The sequence below is a fragment of the Uloborus diversus genome, chromosome 2 (genome assembly GCF_026930045.1).
Source record: "Uloborus diversus isolate 005 chromosome 2, Udiv.v.3.1, whole genome shotgun sequence".
NCBI classification, from domain to species: Eukaryota; Metazoa; Arthropoda; class Arachnida; order Araneae; family Uloboridae; genus Uloborus; species Uloborus diversus.
This window is the reverse complement of record NC_072732.1, coordinates 7908871-7930347: the sequence shown is the minus strand read 5'-3', so window position 1 is coordinate 7930347 and position 21477 is coordinate 7908871. Positions and strand designations below refer to the sequence as shown.

General features: G+C 34.9%; 1 protein-coding gene across 1 annotated transcript in view; it reads right to left on the bottom strand.

The window, feature by feature from the left end:
* Positions 1-8378: 8378 nt before the first annotated feature.
* Positions 8379-21477, bottom strand: part of LOC129217781 (N-lysine methyltransferase SMYD2-A-like) — a 61685-nt gene continuing 48586 nt past the window's right edge. Inside the window, exons 7-9 of the mRNA XM_054852124.1 lie at positions 18167-18275; positions 14377-14481; positions 8379-8501 (exon numbers count right to left, since the gene is read on the bottom strand). Of these exons, the coding sequence (XP_054708099.1) occupies positions 8379-8501; positions 14377-14481; positions 18167-18275 (337 nt within the window). The remainder of the gene's footprint in view (positions 8502-14376; positions 14482-18166; positions 18276-21477) is intronic.

Here is a 21477-nt window from a genome sequence, read left to right as displayed (position 1 = left end):
GGCGTCGAGTGATCTAAAAAGCAAGGGGGTCGATATGAAACTGTTGGCCTCGTAATTACTACTTTAAACGTATCGCACACACAGGGAAAGATAATGGGTTTCAGTTTGTTGGTATAAGAGGTCACTACTATGCATAAGTATTGACAATATGAACCTAATTCTGAGTATATAGTAGTATTAATTCCATGGTGTGGGGTGGAAAATACTGGGATTCGGGCAGACCCACCCCCTGGAAAATTTTCAAATTAAAACTCTTAAAAATGCATTTCAGCTTCGTATTTTTCAAAAACTTGCAATTATACTTTAGGTGTCACCCCCAGACAGGTCACCGGAGCGGACACCCCCCCCCCTCCCATTCGCGCCCCTTAGCGACGCCACCTTTGCGTTTTACTTATTTCCGACATCGTTATGCATTCCTTCTTCAAATTAAAATTTCGTTTCGCTCATAACGATTTGTATTGTTTCATCGATGCAAAATTTATTAGTAATAACTTTCACAAGGGGGGGGGGGTATCGAGCTTCATATATGAGGAGAAAACATAGATTAAAAAACTTCCCAAAATGATATAGCTAAAGGAAGGCAGCATAAAATGCAATAATAATAACGATTTTATGCAGAAATTCAAATATAAATGTTTTAAAGGTAGTACTGTAGCTTACACAAGGGCAACACCCCCCCCCCCCCCCCAGGGCAATGACGAACTCCCTGTAAATGCTACGCAGCGCCCCCCTCCCCCGAAAACGTAACCTTTAACATGAGATTTAAAAAATCTTAAGTGAACCCCTAAAAATTTTAATGCCAAAGGTTATGCCATGACCCCCTTCCTTTGTGCACACCTCTGCCTAAAAAGTCTAAGACAGTGAAGGAATTAAATCCAGTTACAAAAACTGGAATATGTTTTGAACACAAAGCTTGCCAACGCAAAGAACTTTAACTTTTGTTATGATTTTAACTGACAAAACTTAGTTTAAATCGAAAAATGTTTTATCTTTAAAACTTTTCGGCATCTTTGTTGTGTTTTGTCCAGTAATTCCCCAAATGTGTCCCGAGAAGCCCTGCAGTCCTCCTAGGACCACTTCGAAATTTTACTATTTTTTTCTCAACTAATTTCGATTTATTATTTATGAAACTTTTTTCCAGTTTTTGCAGAACCTCTGCAGGATAAATACAGGCTATTCAATGCAGATACAGGACTCGCATCTATTTTTGACTGTCAGTTATGAATCATACTTTTATTTTGGGAAGGGCGCCATGCAAAAATCCAAGTTCCAAAAAGGGCGCCTTGACTCAAAAAGTCTAGGAATCACCGTACAGTTCTGTCTTTTTTTTTTTTTTTTGTAAAGCGACTAAAAATGCGACATCTGTCATTGTGTGCATCCATCCACTAAAATATTGATTTTATGCGGCCTTTTGCGACATACAGTAAAACCTGTAAAGTTGACCACCCTTGTAAGTTGACCACCTGTCTATGTTGACCGCTTTTGTCAGGAACGGAATTAGTCCTATCACATATAATGAAGGAAAACCTCTGTAACTTGACCACATCTCTATCTTGACCACCTGTCTATCTTGACCACTAATGTTCGCCAAATTTGGTTAGGAGTATTGTAAAAAACCCTTTGTAAGTTGACCACTTGTTTTTTTTTTTTTTTTTTTTAACTTTCTTCAGCAAATTATTTTATTTTATTATTTATTTATTATTATTATTATTATTATTATTTTTCATAGCTTTCTAAGAATGTTTTCAATGCTTTGATGACGGAACAGCATTTTACTAACTAAACAGCAGTATAAAACTTAACGCTGCTCTTTATTCTCCAAACCTGTTTTTTCATTTGTTGTTCTATTTGAGATAGCTTTTTGTACTCTGTTCAATGAAAATAGGTGTCAGTAGTAAAGTTCAAAGTCTTTTCTTTCAGTTGCGATTGTTGTGACAACACAGGAACTGCGCTAAAAAGAGAAGGCCCGGATCTATACATTTTGATTCCCCTGCAACAAAATATGTAGGGCCCATACCTACAGGCCAGCAATGTCTCTTAGTAAAATGAATAAGTCTTAGTGCTCATACCTACAGGCCAGCAGTGTCTCTTAGTAAAGTGAATAAGTCTTAGTACTAGTTTTTTTTTTTTCTATTTTTTCTTCAATTTCTAGGGCCGTTAGCCCCTTTAAGGACGCTGGCCTCTCGCACTGCGGGTACGCAGATCTGGGCTTGCTAATGAGTAAAGTTACATGTTTCTGGTGCAAGGGATTAAGAGATAGGATATTTTGATTTTGCCTTGGGAACTTGAACTTTTGAACTGGGAGAGTCGGGCTTGTTGCTCTTTGTGCTATAAGTTTTACATAAAAAGGCTTCAAAAAGAAAATTAGCTGAACTTGAGATTAATAAAAAGTATGAAATATTAAAATTAATTAAAAATGGAAAAAACCAGAGAATATTAGCTGGCATATAAGGAATTTCTAAAACTAAAGTCTCTAATATAGTTAAAAAGAAGGAAAAACTAACAAAATTATTTGAATAGTATTTTTAATTATTGTTTCTTTTTCAATAATATTAAACAATGAAAATGAGTTGAACAGAAAGAGTAAGGGTGAATTCCTTAAAAAATGAATACATAGTGCAAGAAATTACAAAAAAAAAAGTATTATTGCCCTTTATAAGTTGACCACCTGTCTAAGTTGACCGCCAAAGTACTGCACCGCGAGTGGTCAACTTACACAGGTTTCACTGTAATACTATTTTTAATGCGCCGATTTCAAAAATTAACGTTATTTGTAATCTTACTTGCTTCTATTGCACTAATGATCGTTATCAGAACAGGGAGTCATGCCGCTATCCGCTCTGACAGCAACTTAAGTACAGTCAATAAATCAAACCATTCTTGACCATAGATATGTGTGCTGTCACTTTCACCCTCACATCGCTTTTTTTTATTGAGGATACACCATGGGTCCGCCTTTGTCCTCAGAACTGTACCTTGGAGCAAAAGATAAGCCACAAAGGGTGCAGACCGTTTACGAAACGAGGGGGGACTAATTGCCTTTATGAGGGTAATAAAAGGGAACGTTTATATAAAGAAGAACATTGCTTTTGCATGTGAAAATATTCACATGCAAAATCACTTCTTGATTCTATATAATTTATTTCCATATTGCTAAAAGATTGTTTTGGAAAATAACAAAACAACAGAAGGGCGCCTTTCGAGAGGGCGCACCGGGAAATGTCCCGGTCAAGTCTATGGCCAGTCCGGGCCTGTACACCACTGCCCCCTCATACGAGAGCCCCTGACCCCAGTGTTCTTAAAGATTATCTAAAAATTCGGTTTACGGATTTCAATTTCTTCTATTTCCGCGAGAAAGCCCTGAATTCACTTCTCCGTAACATTAACTAAAATTTTATTTTTGGGTCTTTAATTTAAAAAAAAAAAAATCAGGATAGTCTACGTACTCAAACATTTCCCCTGATGTCATCAAAGATGGAAATCAATTGCGTTTTTAGGACCTAATTTTGAAAATTTGTATTCGGATTTTCAAAATTCACTTGCATTCAAATTAGCATTTTGTTAGAAATAATCCAACTAAAATGTATGAGTTGTAAAATTTATGTATCTTAATTACACATAATCTGTTATTGGTATCTGGTGAGAACTACTTCTGTCAGACCGGAATTGCTAGTGTCTGTGTTACCGGTGGGGGAGAGGGGAGACATTGAAAGGGGGGAAAAAAATCAAATAACTAAAAATGCTGCTAAACTTCTCAAACTATAGGCTCTAGTCAAGTTTTAATGACTAATGCGCCTTATTTAAGTAGAAATATGCTTTTTTTGCCCTGTATACAGGATGTTCCGTTTTAACCTGCAACACTTCTGTTTTCGCAATCGTTGGTCCTAGGTGCATACTTCCAATTACAGAAATGTTCGAAATCAGATGCAGAGTTAAGATATTGAAAGTTTGAAAAAAATATAAAGAATCAAAAAATACAAAATTTAACTTTTTATACGGGCCCCAGGTCCCCTAACTTATGTTCAGGGAAATACACCACCAATATTTACCGAGATATGAAACGCAGCGTTTTGTGACTTACACCACTTTTCCCTAGCCGTGAATAACACCTTTTGGGCGAAAATATAGCGATTAACAAGTGTTTAAAATTACATGTGTGCAGAGGGTGTCATTTTTCAATTTTTTCGAGGTTTTGTAGTGTGTTTTTATTAACATTTGCATTTATTTTTGAATATAAATGAAAAATATAAATGCCTTGTTTTTTACTTCCTTTTACAAAGTAAAGGAAGCATTGTATTCACGAAAAAGTTTTGACCCAAAAATAGGCCTTCATTTCCATTTTGCTCACCCCCGAATGAATGTTGAGTTTTTTTTTTTTTCAACCCGACCACACGTGGATCGTCTAAGAACGTATAGACACCCGAAATATCCATTTTGACGATCCCCGAATTTGTTACAACGAGTTTTCTCGTGACGTCTGTATGTACGTATGTATCTCGTATATGTCAAAAACGGTAGGTCCTAGAAAGTTGAAACTTGGTACGTACACTCCTAGTGGGGTCTAGTTGTGCACCTCCCCTTTTGGTTGCATTCGGATGTTCCTAAGGGGGTCTTTTACACCTTTATGGGTAGAAATCATCGTTAATATTGATGCAAACTCAAGTGGTGTTATAATTTGGCAAACACTTCGCGACATATCGCCAATTTTTTTCGCCAACTTGGTGACAAAAAAATTGCAAGTTTTTTCTCTCTTTTTTTAAAATATAAATTTGGTCTCATTTTGGCCCCTATTGGCGATATTTAGAGAGTTAACCATTGAATCACATTAAAATGTCCAATATTTGGAAAATTAACCTGTATAAAACTTTTTTTTGCTTCAGTTCGCAACAAACTTGGGCAAAAATATTTAAAGTCCTTCTTTGCTTACTCCAAGGCATCTATACCTATTATCATTTAAATTGGCGTAAAAGGAAGCCATGTGATGCACACATCAGCTCGTTTTACTTTAAAAACCTGTCATTCTTCTGAAAGGGCGATAAGTTCCCAATCTCATCTTCTGTATGGTCCCTTAAAACTTTGAACTGGAATATCTCATTGGGTTTTGGTCGCACAAATGTCAAGTTTTTTGTGTCGGTAATAGTTTTCAATGTAGATTATTTATCTAAATATAAGTTAGGGGACCTAATCCCCATATAAATAGTTAAATTTTGTTTTTTTTTTTTTTTTTTTTTTTTTTTGAGCAATCACGATTGCTTATTGCTTTCATTTGACTGTTTTTTGCGTGCTATCATTTTTCCCACCGGCGCGGCGCCACCCTCTGCCAGCACCACCCGTCGCGTCACGATGCTGCTCCTCTAGCGAAAACCGTCTCCAGGTTGCGTCCATATCCTACACACACACGCATACATACACGCACCAACACACACGCACACACATACACAAACACCACCCTACACGCACATACCCCTACACACATACACAAACACATACACACACGCATGCATACAGACACCTACACATACACACAAATACACACATTCATGCCTGCACACAGACACAAACACACATGCTTACACACACATACACATACCCCGCCCCCACGCACACAAACACTCATACACACAACTACCCACACACTCATGACTGCACACAGACACAAACACACATGCCTACACACATACACATACCCCCCCCCCACACACACATACACTCGTGATTGCGAAAAACATAATTTGAATTCAAGATGGCAAAATTCAAATTATTTTTTTTTTGACTCATTTTTATTTTTGTTTCAAACTTTCGCTACCTTAACTCTGCATCTGATTTTGAACATTTTTGCAATCGGAAGTAAGCATCTAAGACTAGGTTGCGAAAATAGAGGTCTTGCAGGTTAAAACGGAACACCCTGTTTATATGCTTGCGAGTCTTTTACAGCTTTGTGAAGATATTCTTTTCTTGACTATGGTGGCATTTCATGATCTAAAACTAAACTACCACCAAACTACCTTCAGAAAATGCCAATGACTTATTTCTAATAGTAGTTTTTGTTTATTGTAGTTGCAGAGAGCATTAAATGATATAGTAGGGCTTGAAATATGAATAAAAGATATGAATTGAAAAAAGAAAATGCACAACTTTTTATTAAATCAACAAATTTATTTTTCTTTAATCAATTATTTTAAAAATAATTTTCATTAAAAAACATGTAAATATGCAGAAACCATTAAAATTTGACGCGCCGTATTGCGTTGAAGATTCGACAAAATGCTGTTTCTTGATACTACAAAGTTAGTAAAAAAAAAAAGTTTTGTTTTCCAAAATGAGTATTGCAGAAAAGTTACCGTGGGTGGCCCTAAATTCCAATACAAAATTTGATGTCTGTGACATAGTTTTTTTTTTTTTTTTTTGTTTCATAACGTATACGTTTTGGCAATTTTCAATTTTTTAACGTTTTAAATAATTTTGTCAGAACTTAAAAATGTTTTCCTCATGTTTACCTGAAATACTTATTTGGTTTGCCACTGGTTTGCCACACTTGGTGGATTTTAGGTGCTTGGTGTGTAAATCAACTACTGATTGATTACAATTTTTAAAATTTGAAACATGCTATGAGAAAATTTTGTGCAGCACTCTTATTCGCTTTGCGCTCGAAATTAACGGAAAGAGCCAAGAATTCACTCAAGGGGGGCAAGTGGGGGCTCAAGCCCCCGCCCCCCCTTAGAAATTAGAACTTCCTTGTTTTTAGTACTTTTTTCTTTGCAAAAATGTAAAAGTGTTTCTCTAGCTATGTCTTTACTGCAAGTTTTTAGTTTCTAATTTGAAAATCCTTTTTTTTTTTTTTTTTTTCCCAAATTCCTTTCTTTTGCGAATATTGAGCATTTATGTAGGGATGAAAATTCGGTGTCAGTTATAACTATTCACATGTAGATTTTAAAGTTTTAAATCTATAATAACCAAGGTGTATTTTTAGTTTTTATTATGTTTAAGACTCCGACCGACAGAGCTCCGGTAGCCCGATGGCTAGAGCGTTGGGCTACCAGTCAAGTGGCCCTAGGTTCGATTCCTAGGCGGAACGAATGTCTTTACTGCAAATTTTTAGTTTCTAATTTGAAAATAATTAATGGCTATTACAAATGTCAAAATTTAATAATTTAAATTCTGAAATCGGTTTCCATTGGGAAAATATCTTGCTAAACCATGGGGGAAAATATTTGTGAGCCTCCCTCCTCTATTAAAATATTTCATATGGGCGCTCATGACTCACTTGTAATTGAACTTTTTAGTTCGGTGAAACGGTACTTTCGTAAAAACGGGATTAAAAAAAAAAAAGACGGCGTCATTCAGGCGTCGCAACCGAGGGAGGGGGTGCAAGCGGTCCGGACCCCCTCAATAATTGAGAATCGGACCTCCACAATAATTGGAATTGGAAAAGTTAAAATCCATTATTTAGGGGAGCTCATTGCTGTTTTAATTCCAAAATAGGCAGTTTTGCACAATTGCATAACACGAAATTTATTATGTAGAATGTAATTGCGAAATGTTTAATTATTACGTAATTGAGGCAAAACTTTTAAGGAAAATTATGAACAGCGGAAAAAAATAACACAAAAGCAAATCGGCTGTCTACAGCGAAAGCTGGGAAGAAACGAATTGAGAAGAATCATAGTTAACTCTGAAAGAAATACTGAACAAATAATACACATAAAATAAGCTAAAAATACAAAGTATTCAATGTGTAAAAGCTAAATGAGGATAGTTTTGAAACTTTTCAGTATCAATGTTTAAAAAGTTAATAATAAAAGTTTCTTTGAAATTTAAAAAAAAAAACGGAAATTTCACAAAATATTTGTGACCTTGTAACATTTGATGCTTGAACGGTAGTAATTCCTTTTCATCTAACAATTTTAAGAAAGGTCATGTATTTATTCTACATCCCAAACTGTGACCTTGAAGGTCACAGGTCTGGCCAAAATTCTGGCTTTAGGTCAATGCCCACCAGATACGAGCCAAGGTAATGCCCCCGGTATGCCAATATGTCCTAGTTCGGCTTCGAATCACCATCGAATATAGAGACCTCCTTTTTTTACTACAGGCATTTGGTTGAAACCCCTACGCAGTTGGGGCAAATCTAGAAATTGTCGATTTTTTTTTTTTTTCTGTACACTTCGATAAACCAATGCACCCTTTCTGCATTACCCAACATCGAAACTAGGGGGGGGAGGCCCTTTCCAACTGTATAACGTTAAGTTACGTAACAGAATTACCCGAACTCCATCTTTGTAACAAGTCAGTGATATTGATTTCGAAACATGGAAAACAGCTTTTTTTTTTTTCTTTTTAGAAAACTACTTGTGATTTTAATTAATACTTACTCACATTCAACACAAATTGTACTTACCAGCAAAGTTACGAAGATTCCTCAGCACATCAAGTGCTCGTTTAGTGCTTTCTATGACGCTCCATGCGCGTGTCTTGTCTAAAATTTTTGTCAACTTTGATTCCTAAAAAAAATCGATGATATAGGATGGTAGATAAGCTAATGAACAAATCCACATGAAATGAAATAAAAAAAGTTAATATGAGCTGAAACGAATCTGATCACAAGCTCATCTCCTAGATGGAAAAGAAGGGTTCCTTATTGTAACCCTGAAGCACATGATCAGACAAACCACTGCAGTTGGTGTACTAAGCAAAATATTCCCATAAAATTCCTCACCGTTTAAAACAGATTTTTCTTTTCCTATTTGGGCCATTTTTGGTTTTTGCTTAAGAACTGAAATTTCGGATATTTATTTGAATGTTTAATAGTGTTATCCAATTTTACTTGTATTGAAAATACCATTGTTGCTTCATTAACTTTGGTCGTTGATTGTATCAGTGCATTCGATTTTCGCTATTTTTTTTAAATACCTCTCACCTTAGAGAGACATTCTATAACTTGAGCAGCTTAACCTACTGCACTGTCATGCGAATTATTCTGCGCTTCAATCAAGTTTCCGTCGCCTCTTTTATAGTAGGGGTGGCGTTAAATGTGAATTTACTAGAGCGTCGTGGGGACCTATTGGATTTTGTAGTTTAGGTTATAAGAAACAAATGTTACGTAATGATTCAACTTCAGTGGTGGGGAAAGTGTCTACTGATATTCATAAAAGTCAACCAAAAAAAAAGTTACATGGCTCGAGTATGTCAGATTATTGATGGTTTTGATGCTCCAACCTGTCTCTAATGCTAACAGTGGCGGATACAAGGGGAGGGTCATGACCCCCCCCCCCAAACCGTCGACAAATTAGCCACCCACATTGTGATCACTTTATTTTATTTTATTTATTTTTTTTTTTTTTTTTTTTTGAAAAATGTAAACGATTTTATAATATTATCAATTCATTAATTATTTCTAAAAGTAAGTACTTGAAATGCTACTTTTTATTGCTAATGAAGTTAATTACTGACCTTTATGCCGCATTTGTGGCCTTATTCTTGGCCAATTTAGTGCTTTGTATTGACACCCAAGCAGTTTCAGAAACTTTTCGCGTCCAAAACCGTAGCTTTGCTCCGTAAAGTGATAGTATGTATCCGCTTCTAAATGCTAATGGTATTGTAACAAATTCTGTATATAGTAATTATTGTAGTAACGTAACCTGTAAATAGTTTCCCGTAATGAATATACAACCCCTATACATTCGGCTAAAGTATACGATCCCCCCTATTTCTTTTTTTGTTCATTGATAAAATTTGATATTGGTCTACTACTTTCAAGAAGCGTTTGGAATCTTGTGGAATATTTGAGAGATTTCTTTCGATGTTTATAAAAGCGTCCCGCGTGATAAAAAGTTAGTTTCGATTGAGAATTTGGTGCTGAGAGTGTATTAGCTCTGTTTATTGCGAGGCATTTCGCTGTGTTGTTTTTCGTATTTGGAAGTAAATACGTGTGTAACCGTTGAGTTTACGGTGTTGTGTGATAATTGCTTAATTGCTGATGAATAATTTAGCAGTTGTTGACGATCTTCCCTGTACATAGTGTAAATAAATTTCCTGTATTCTTAATCAAGAACTGTGTCGTCCTTTCAAGAAAGTTGGAAGTCTCACCGGATCCGTTACAGTATGTTTGTCTGCCGACTTGCGTGGCGGCCATCAGGAAGGATTTGAAAAAAAAAGTTTCAGTTTGATGCTTCCGTCATGGTAGTCTAAAATCTGACGCTTATTTTGAGGGGCATTCTCAATCTGACAGCTAGGGGGAAAATGACTTTTTTTTTTGCAACTTTGTAATCCTCCAACACCCTTGCGTTACGCTCAAATCGTCAGATTTTTTAAATGTACACTCTAGTTTGTAATTAACTCACCTCATCTTAATCTGATGCGCTTCAATAAATCAAATTATTTTTTTTTAATTAATCTGACAGGTTGTTCTAGACGCATCCACCAGCAAAAAAAGCCAACATTTGGTGTAGGTACACGACAGGATGTTCGAAAAGGTGTACTCCAACATTAAATTATTGCTTCTACAACCTGTTTTTCAGTCAGGAACAATAAATACACTTTTTCAATTTTGTGGGATTCAAAGTTTAATGACGATTTTCGAAAACATTTATTATTTATACGTATTTTCTCAATTGCTGAACGTATGAAAACTTAAACCTCGAATGAGAATACCAGATCATTCTCAGAAATTATGCTACTTTTTATCGTGTTCTTCAGGGTTGAGCGATTGAAATCAACGCGATTTAAAATCAGTAATATTGCGGTTAAATAAAGTGAAATATAACTGAAGAAAAATAAAACAATCATTGTAACAATAAAATTAAAAAGGAAATAACTTGCAGAGGATATATGAAACAAGATGTTTCTTTTCAATAAAATTAAGCATAATAAATTAAATTGGATATGTATATGTTAGGAGTTCAGCTATTTTTTTTTTTATTATTCATTTAAGAAATGAATTTATCATACAATCCTTCAACTTCCTTTGATTCAAAACAGTGAAACGATATATGCTCTTTAACAAAAAGCAACAATTCTAAAAACAAAACCCCATTAATTTGATGAAAATAATAAAATGATCTGTGTTACTTTTACTCTTTGTTTCCGCTGTTAATATAATTCTATATTATTTTAAATTGTATTATTATTTCTTTTAAAGAAAAGTGAAGAAATGACGTTTTTTTTTTATTGTTAGAAAAATGTCTTGGAATTAGCCCCATCTACATATTTACTTTATATATCTAGACTAGACTTTATATTGTTGCAAGTATTTGTCAAACTCAGACATGCACCTGCAATTCAAGGTTGCTGCGTGTGGCTAAAGTTATAAAATTATAATCTGGCCAACTTTAAATTTTATTATATATGTAAGAAAGAATTGTCCGATTTAGGCATCTAACATGAAGTTTAATTTCTTAGTATCAAATATTACTTTAATAACTTTAAATTTCCAAAATTCTATTTAAATAAAAAAAATACCATTTTTTTTAAATTATGAAAACAAATCGTGAGATTTTATCAGCATTGGTGTTCTTAAATGGTAAATCCACTGATCATCATATGAGACACAAAAAAGTTTTCTTGCTCTTCCTGCAGATAGCAAGGTGATTCAAACTTCAGATGATGCTTGTGAAAATACAGTAGACCCTGGTTTTATGCGGGGTCTACGTTCTTCGGAAATGCCGCGTAAATCGAAACCGCGTAAATTAAGACTTAATATTAGAATTAAAAGAGGGGTTAGGTTCCGTAGATAAAAAAAAAAACTTCATTCTAGTGATGACTAATTGTATAATGAGTTAAATCTGTACTTATATTGATTTCTATGCACAACATGCATAAAGAAAACACAAATTAATTTAGTACTTCTGAAAAGGAGCTGGCTATGATAGTCTTTTGGCAGTCAAGAAGTTTTATCAGTAGTTCTTTGCGTAGCATTAACGCATTCATGATCGTTTCCATGATAGAATCTTTCTTCACTAACAAATCAGAAAAATCATTTCTATTCTCAAGGAATGGCTCAAAATTTTCAATGTTAACGTTTTTGGTTCTGTGTCACCGATGTCGATATCCTTGTTGCTTTTGTCCTCCTTTGTCACTCCAGTGGGTTCTAAACTGTGTGAGTTTAATAACTTTACTTCTGGAAAGAGCTCTGGAACCAATCGCATAAAATGTCTCCAGTGGCCCGAGCTCGATTATTAGCACGCCAAAATGCGGTTTATTACGTGTAATATGAAATCTTTAGGAGTTTGGATTTTGAAAGAGGGGAAAATTGTATCTCTGTTTGCATTGCCGCATCCGTATAAAACCAAAACTCATCCGTGTAAAATAAAATAAAGGTGTCAAGTTTTAAACCGCGTATAATCGAAACCGCGCAAAACGAGGGTCTACTCTATAAAAGGAATAGACTATTCCTTTTATGAGCGGTAAAAGTTGGAAAGCATGTAAGTGAAACCTGTGTAAGTTGACCACTTGCGGTGCAGTACTTTGGTGGTCAACTTAGACAGGTGGTCAACTTATAAAGGGGGTAATGATTTTTTTTTTTTTTTTTTTTGAATTCTTGCACCATGGCACCTTTTGTAATTCTTGCAATTGACACCTACTATTTCTGTTTAACTCACATTCATTGTTTAGCATTACTTTGAAACAATAATTTAAGATTTTATTCAAATATTTTTAGAGATTATTTCCCCAGAATGACGTATAATGTGTCGTGCAAATTTAAAATTTCAGTAAATTGATCAAAAAAAAAATCCTTATTGTTTATGAAAAGTTACTCTTTTTATATTAATAGTTCCTAAAAATTTATAGCTAATCAAAAATTACAAATTTTTCGCTTAACAACAGAAGAAAAACAAGTTTGGAGAATAAAAAGGTTCTTAATAGTTTTCCCATGTGGTTAAACTCAAAAGGAGGTTTAGTTATGCTGCTGTTTCATTTAGTTGGTAAAATGCTGGTCTGGCATCAGAAATATTCTTGGAAAGCTTTAAAAAAAAAATAATAATAATAAAATAATTTGCTAAATACAATTTTAAAAAATAAACCAAGTGGTCAACTTACAAAGGGTTTTTTACAATACTCCAAACCAAACTTGGTGTTCATTAGTGGTCAAGATAGACAGGTGGTCAAAATAGAGAGGTGGTCAAGTTACAGAGGTTTTCCTTCATTATATAAGATAGGACTAATTGCGTTCCTGACAAAAGCGGTCAACATAGACAGGTGGTCAACTTACAAAGGTGGTCAACTTTACAGGTTTTACTGTACATGGAAAATCTTTGCGGAATTGGAAATCTTGCAGGATTTCAATGCAACGTTTTTTTTTTTTTTTTTTTTTTTTTTTTTTTTTTTTTTTTTTTTGCACCTTTAAACCTGTGCGTCTTTGTCCTCAATCCAAACTATGCAGCTTCATTTTTTTCTCTTTTTTCTATGTGTTTTTTTTTCTTGTGAGCCCTTGAACTTGTGCGACATTGAACCTAAACGCCTAATTTTTGTCCCTCCCCCCTCAAGCCTAAGCGCCTTCACTTTTTTTTGTTGGTGCCATCAAATCTGTCGCCTTCTTTTATTTTCTTTTCTGTTGTTTTCGGGTTTATTATTATTATTTTTTAAGGGTAACCCACAAACATGCGCGCCTTCGTTTCTTTCTTTCCTTTTTTCGTGCCCTCAAATCTGAGCGACTTCGTTTTTTTCCTTTTTTCGTGCTCTCAAATCTGAGCGACTTCGTTTTTTTTCTTTGCCTTGTGACTTTACCTTCGTTCCAAAAATGTGGAACGCTGTGGTCTGATTATTAATATAATTTCTTTCACTGTTTCGAACGAAAATGGATTGAAGAGACGCGGCCGAAAAATTGACTTTGGTTTGATTTGCGCGAAGTGAGTTAAGTAAGAGGAGCGCCGCGCCGCGTCGAATAAAGGATTAATTAATGTTCTTTTGATTAATTAATGTACCACCGCGGGCGGGTTGCACGAGCCGCCCTGGCTGCTTAGTGCTGATAATCGTGCTACTGACTCATTGATTCTACAAGAATTAGTGTTGATCACAATACAAAATGCTCTGATCAGTCGGATAAAAGATTTCCTTTTGTAAACTCACTGTTTGAAGCTACATGGCAATGTTAAATTTCAGAAAAACTTTTAATGTCCAGCAAAGAGAAAATTTGATAGACCAATGCAAAAAAGAAAAAGAGTCAAAATGACGAGAATATTGCGCTTCTCAACTTGATTACTTTTGAACTTGGAGGAAGCATAAAAATTAACGAAACGAACGAACTAACTAGACGAAATATACATCGAAGACCAATTTGCGCCTTATACTTAAGTTTTATAAGTTGATGAAACTTTTCATGTTTTTTGATAACAAGACGTACAGAATGTTCCTAAAATAAATAGGAAAATGTAAACTTACCCCATAAGGAAGAGAACAGTCATCACATTTGCATGGGCCATAAAAGAAGTCTTTTGTTTTAAAAGACTCATCTGAGAAGAGCAACTCGCGATACGATATAGTCACCTGAAATCAGAATTAAGCTTTGATTTATCATTGATGTGTCGATGAACACAGAATTGTGCTTCCAATTAATGGAACATTTCAGAAACATAAATATTTTAATCCTGTAAATCAGAGGTTTCCAAACTTTTTCGTTTCTCGGCACCCTTTGAAGAATTAGAATTTTCTCTCGGCACCCTAGTCTAGTTCTGTAAAATACATTGTTCTAACCATGAGCAATTCGCGGCACCCTTCAACTCTCCTACTAAACTAAGTTGAGGGAACACAGCAGTTGCGCGTCGTGTCCACTGATATATGTGAGCACATAAACATTAAATACAGTCGAATCTCAATAAGTTGAAGTTTATAACTCGAATATTCTTTTATCTCGAAGTTTTTATCGGGTCCCAAGCTTTTGAGACCGTTAAGGAAACTTCCCATAACTCGAACTACCAATAACTTGAACGTTTTAGCCGGTCCCTCGGGACTTCCAAGTTATCGAGAGTTGACTGTAGTAGTAAAGAAAAAAAATGATAGTAAAATACCATAATAATTACCATAGTAAAAAAAAATTCAGTACAATTTTTTTCATTTTTAATAACATTTATGACACATTTTTTAAGCTAATAAATAAACAGAAGATAAATAATACAGTTGGTTCTCCGTTAAACGACTTTCAAGGGATCACAAAAAATCGTCCTTAAGCAGAAAGCGTCCTAAAACTGAATGCTTTTAACACTATGGTGGACCATCTGGGACCGTGAAAAGCCGTCGTTAAATAGAGCGTCGTTAAACAGAGAGCCAGCTGTATATATATTTTAGGATTGAGCTCTTGTTTATTGTTTATAGTTTAGCATGTGGTGCATTTGCCCAATGTTGCTCTATATTGCATGTACTGGAGCTTAAACATGGTTCATAGTTAAAAAAATTTTTGGTCTTTTGACCATATTTAATGAATCCTCCACAGCTGATGAGCTCTGGATTCATACTTTGTCTTTTCTTATTAAATAGCTATTTGAAATTTTCCATTTTATCATCATTTTTATATAATTTGTTTAATATTTGGTATTTGCATTGCATATATATATATATATATATATATATATATATATATATATAATATTAGGGTTGAGTGAAAAAACTTTTTTTTTAATTCTTATTAGCTTGTATGTGGAAAACGTGCCTTTTGTGTAAAGTAACAATTCTGCAAAATCATAATATTTTCTGTCAATTTTTTGATCTCCCTTCGCCTCACTGAAAAATTGACATTTTGAGATTTTATATCAAAATGCTACAATAAAAGATTTTGTGGGGCACTTTTAATGCCCTACAATTATTTTCCTCATTTTTTATGGCGATGATTGTTAAAATTAACACCGTTAAATATTTTATTTTATTTTCCAAAGACTGTGTGCATTATATGTGAGTGTAGTGGATGTTAAAGGTTTATCTTTTTTTAAATGGATTTCATGGGTGATTATGTATGATTTTGTAGCCAAATTCAGCCTGAATTTAGCACGGCTTATTATATTATTATACTAGAGTATTATTATGTTACAGCACGAAGCCATAAGTATTTCGGGTTTCGATTCGATTGGGAACAAACTATTTAAGCTGAAAATCAATTTCAGTTATATGGTTTTTCGTGTAAGGTTTTTTTTTCGAGAGAGGTTTTCTACCGTATAAATAATAATACTAAGTGTAAATATTATTTATCAAATAATAAGCAATACATTTATAATATAAATCAAGTTGATGGCAGTTACAAGAGACCAAGTATCATGCGTGATATTTGGCGCTCCACGAAAACTTCCAGCTAATACTCTTCCAACTTACAACAATGTTATGAAGAAATATATGCAACTATGACAAGACCTCAAGACGGAAAATAGAAGGTACCCATCATTTTTGGACATTTTCCAAACTTTGTAATAAAGTGGAAGAGATCCGGACAAAGGCCTCCCTTCCAACGGTAAGTCACGTTCATTGCGATTGAAGAATTCAGATCATTCACCACAAGTACAGTACAACCCTGAAGGTTTACAAAGAAAAAATTATGATTATCTAAACTACCAACGGCGAGTAACTGACTTTCGTAACAAAGCCAACAGCCTATTTGATATCAGCAAATGTAAGTGCTTTAACATGATTTCAAATTTCAAGTGCTCAAAAAAATTCAAAGTTCCAGCAAAGGAAGGCATTTGTCTGCAAGGTCAAAGGGGATCAAGAAAAATGATGATCGGATTAATCGTAGCATAGATAAGGAGGAGACGGCGAAATTTCGGAGACAAGTTAAAAGAGAGGAAGCCATTCTCAGTTGAGTAAATAAGCTAAGTATCAAACAGAGAAAAAATTACCCCAATTTTGCAGATACCAACATGTCGAAGATGTCTCACCCGTTAGACAGTGATGAGTACATATCTGATGAAAAACCAATTGAGACTAAGGCAAAGGAAAATATGAAGCATAAGAAAATGACAATCTCTGTACCTGCTCTTGCTAAAGCTTGCGATCGGATTGGAGTCTCGGCTGCTATATTAGCAACTTCAGTTCTGCACGATGTTGGTCTCGTGTCGCCAGTTGACAGATCTAAAGTAATCGATCGATGCAAGATCCGCAGAGAACGAAGCAAAACTCGTTAGCTACTCCAGCAAAGTGATGATCAGATTGATCAAGTTCATTGTGACATAGAGGGAACATGTTTTGATAGTCGAATGGATCAAACTTTGACACAAGTAGTCGGCAACGACAGCAAGTACCACAGAAAATCCCTCACCAAAGAACATATAAGATAAGTACCATCGCAGAGTCAGGTTCTTCTTACTTCTTCCACACTACTCTGATGTCAAATTCCAGCGAAGACATTTCTGAGGCGATAGTAGGGCAAGATCCCACTTGGTTTGACCTACCCTCATCGAGTTTCCTAAAATTGTTACCATATACGAAGAGTAAAACTTGTAAATAAAACGTGAAAGAGTAAGAATTTCTACCTCTTTCACGTGAACTAATCAGGGTCGCCAGGGGTTGAAAGGTAAGTAATTTACCCCCTCATCGAGTTCCCGAAAATCATTCACATACATGAAGAGTAAAAGATGGAAATAAAATGCCTAAGTAAGGTTGCCTACCTTTTTCGGGTTGCTAATCAGGATTGTCAGATGATAAAAGGTTTTCAATGAGGGAGATAATTTACCCCTCGTCGAGTTTCTGGACACTCTTGTCATAAATGAAGAGTAAAAGCTGTAAATAAAACTTAAATGTAAGGTTGCCTACGTCCGGTCTCTACCCAGGGTTGTCAGGGGCTAAAAGGTGTCCAAAAATGAGTAATTTACCCTCATCGAGTTTCCAAACATCATCTTGCCCAAGTTTGAGACAAAGCGTGAATTTTCGCATTTCACTTTGTAAATATTTGTGGTATTTTATTGTATTTAGTATTATATTTAAGATATTTTATTGTGCTTTAAGGTCTTTAAACTCAAAAAGAGTTTGCCTGATGCATTGTCATTTTTTTACGTAATGTCACTCAATATTGTAAAATAAAAGGTTGCGAAGGGAAATCAAAATATTTTTCAAAACTCTTGAAAATGTCACTCTTTGTTTTGGTGATCAAATGGCACATTTTGACATGTCAAGCTATTTAAAATTAAAAAAAAAAAGTTTACAGGATACAAAGCTTTTTTTTGATTGCAATTTTACAGAAAATGAAAATTACCTTTGTAACGTCATCTTGAGATAGATTGCTAATTGCTCGAACGATTATGGTGGCTCCTTGGAAATTTCGGTTAGCATTAGGAATACAAGCATGATTAAAGAGTGATGCTCTGAAATATAAAAGACAATTACTTTCAAGATACACCTGATGATCGAAAAAAATGTGCAGCAAAATTTTGAAGGAAGTTCGAGGGGAAAATAACAAGCAAGAATCACAAGAACACATGGTCACAAACGCAACGCGTGTATCGGGAAAACTATGCGGTTTGACCCGCATTTTCAAAAAAATATCTTTCAAATTTTCTTCTGAACCGTAGAAACTTTGCTACTTTTTAGAGTTTCAATGAGAAATAAGGTTAAACCTACTGGATCTAACTTCGCGACTAGAGGGCGGTTTGGCTAATCATAAAAGAGGAATCGGATATTTTGATATCTATCCGATATTTTCAATTAACACAAACTAAAGTCTTCAAAATAGTAAATGCATCCTCAAATCACTCTTTATCTTCTTCTATTATTATTACAATATGTAGAGTTAGAATTGAGGTTTCTTTCATTATTTATATCTAATATTTCATTCTACATTGTTATCCATTTTAATGGAGTTCATTTAGCATAGCTGTTTTACTCATTTTTCTTCCGTTAGCTACTTTTACAGTTATGTGGTTCAGAAATAAATAATATGCATTAGTCGGCGCACAGTCATAAGACATTTTCTTTTTTTCTGAGCAATGTTTATTTAATTAGGCACTTTTAATATGAATGAATATTGCTACATTACTAATAGTTTTATGAATATAAAATACAAGTAGAAAAGGAATATTATAATACTTTGTTATATTAATGATGTATTATCTATATATATATAAATGAATGTTTGTCTGTATGTCATCCATGAACTCAAAAACTACCCGTTTTTGAGTTCATGGCAGATTTGGCTGAAACTTTCACCGTTTATTATTTTTGGTACTGGGAATGTTTATAGACCAATTGGAAAAAAATCCGATCGATAGTTCCTTTTTTATTCCAATTTAAGTCGCAATCCATTGGATAAATACGAATAAAATGATCGGCTGCAGAAATTAATTCGCGTGAAAGATCTCATTGATGAGAAGTTAGCTGTTGCCATTTTTCTTGAGCTTGAACAAATAAATTCTTTCTTGATTGTTTTATGGCTTTTCATGAAACGGGGGGATTTAAAACTTTTTCTATTTGATGTTTTTAGCGATGGATTGATCTTGCAAACTGCGTGGGTACAAAATTTGAGTAGAGTCACGGCTTCACTTGATACCTGGACCGATTATTATGAAAATTGCTGTATATATGTATTTTTCCACGGAGAAGGTGCATAATATGCTCATTGAAGCCACTCGCCACCAGGTGGCACTGCAGAGTAGCAACTTCTGCCCCGTTCAAAAATTCAATTTTTGCATAGGTCTTCAAAAGCAAAATATAAAAATCTATCTTTTTTATTTTGACAATCATTATTGATGCATTTGCAAACCGAAATAGAATTTAATTGAAATTTTTTTACAAGAACGAGCCTTTGTTTGACAGTTGGATGGACATTTACAAGGCTGAATCAACAATTCCGATAATGGTCGCTTCGTCACTTGCCGTAGGTACAATTTACAATTTCTTCTTTTGTAGCCAAATAAGGTATAATCAGTAGACTGTAGTAGTGTTTGGTCAGCATTTATCCAAACATGTTTTTGCTGAGGCTCTTAATAAATGTAAATGTAAAGCATCTGATGTGCAAATTATTTTTAATAAATTTAAACGGAATCCGATATTTTGAGTAATTAATTTATGTTAAAGCTCCCTCATCAGCAGTTTTTTTTTTTTTTCGAGAAAAGGTAAGTGCAAACAGTTTCTAATTCAGTTTATTATTCGACACTATGATCCGGATTTCCTAACTGTCGTAGAGCTCTTTGTACAAAATCCAACGATACAACTTTTAAACCTTGTTTTTTTGAACCCTATCTGCTGGTCGAATCACAGTTCCTTGGAGAGTGTAATACTGGCAGAATATAAAAATTGTTTTCGCCTAGTGATTGAGCTGCCAACTGACATCCTGAAATGAGTTTCTTCTTGTACAAACTGTCAAACCATATACCCAAAAGTAACCGGACTAATGGTGCGATGCCAATCCTAGATGTAGTAGAGTGTTCTCCAGCTAGATGGCTCAAGTAGAGACCATCACAAACCAGTTGGGCAAGTGGCGCCAGTTTAGTTGATAACGTTGGATCGTAGTGTTGGTTTTCTCAGGTGTTGTTGCTTTCCGCCTGCGAACTCATTATGGCAGATTTCAAAGAACAAACTGTAAGCTTGAAATTTTGCTTCCTGCTTGAAAAGTCGGCTACGGAATAGCTTACCAAATGCTTCAACAAGCTTTTAACAACGATGCTATGAGCCGTACACAAGTTTTCGAGTGGTTTGGGCGCTTTAAACGTGGTAGCACGAATGTTGAAGATCGTGCTCGCTCTGAGCGCTCTTCAACGTCTCGAAATGATGAAAACTTTGAAAAAATCCGCCAAAAAAATCAACGAGAGTCTTCGTTTTACAACTGACAAAACTTTAGAAGAAACAAGAGTGAGTTTGATCTCGCGCGGGCGATCAGAAGAATGGTTCCTTCACTACGATAACGCTCCCGTACACACAGCCTTCACTATTAACCGCTACTTGGGCTCTCAGGGGTGGCCAGTCGTTCAACGACCCCCGTATTCGACAGACCTAGCCCCCTGAGATATTTTTCTGTTCCCGAGATGAAAAAAAATCTGAAACTGAAGCGTTCTGATGATGTAGAGGTTATAAAAACTGCTTCGCAAGGGGCACTGGACATAGTCAAAGTTAAAGAGTTCCAGAGGAGCTTCTAACAGTGGAAGAAAAGAATTAACAAGTGTATTGCATCTAAGGGGGAACACTTTGAAGGAGACTAAACAAATTTTGTGAATAAACTAATAAATAAATATTTTAGAACAAAAATCTTTTGGGTCTCCCCTCGTACCTAGACAATCAAGACGGGCTAGCTTATTCCAAAAAAAAAAAAAAATACCCAAGATGTATCTGTATCAGCGCTAATAATTATAATATAGGTAGTTATAGTTTTTGCAGCGTGAAATATATGACAAAACATTCTAGAATCGGCTTCTAAGTGGTTGGATTTAATTCAGGTACTTCAAAAAATAAAGAGCCTTGTAGATCATCATCATACCTGTCAAATACTATATCCACTCGTTTCACATTTGGCTGCAAGAAAAAATAGTGGATTCTTTTGAAGAATGCCTCAGCAAAGTTGTCAAACGTGTTGAA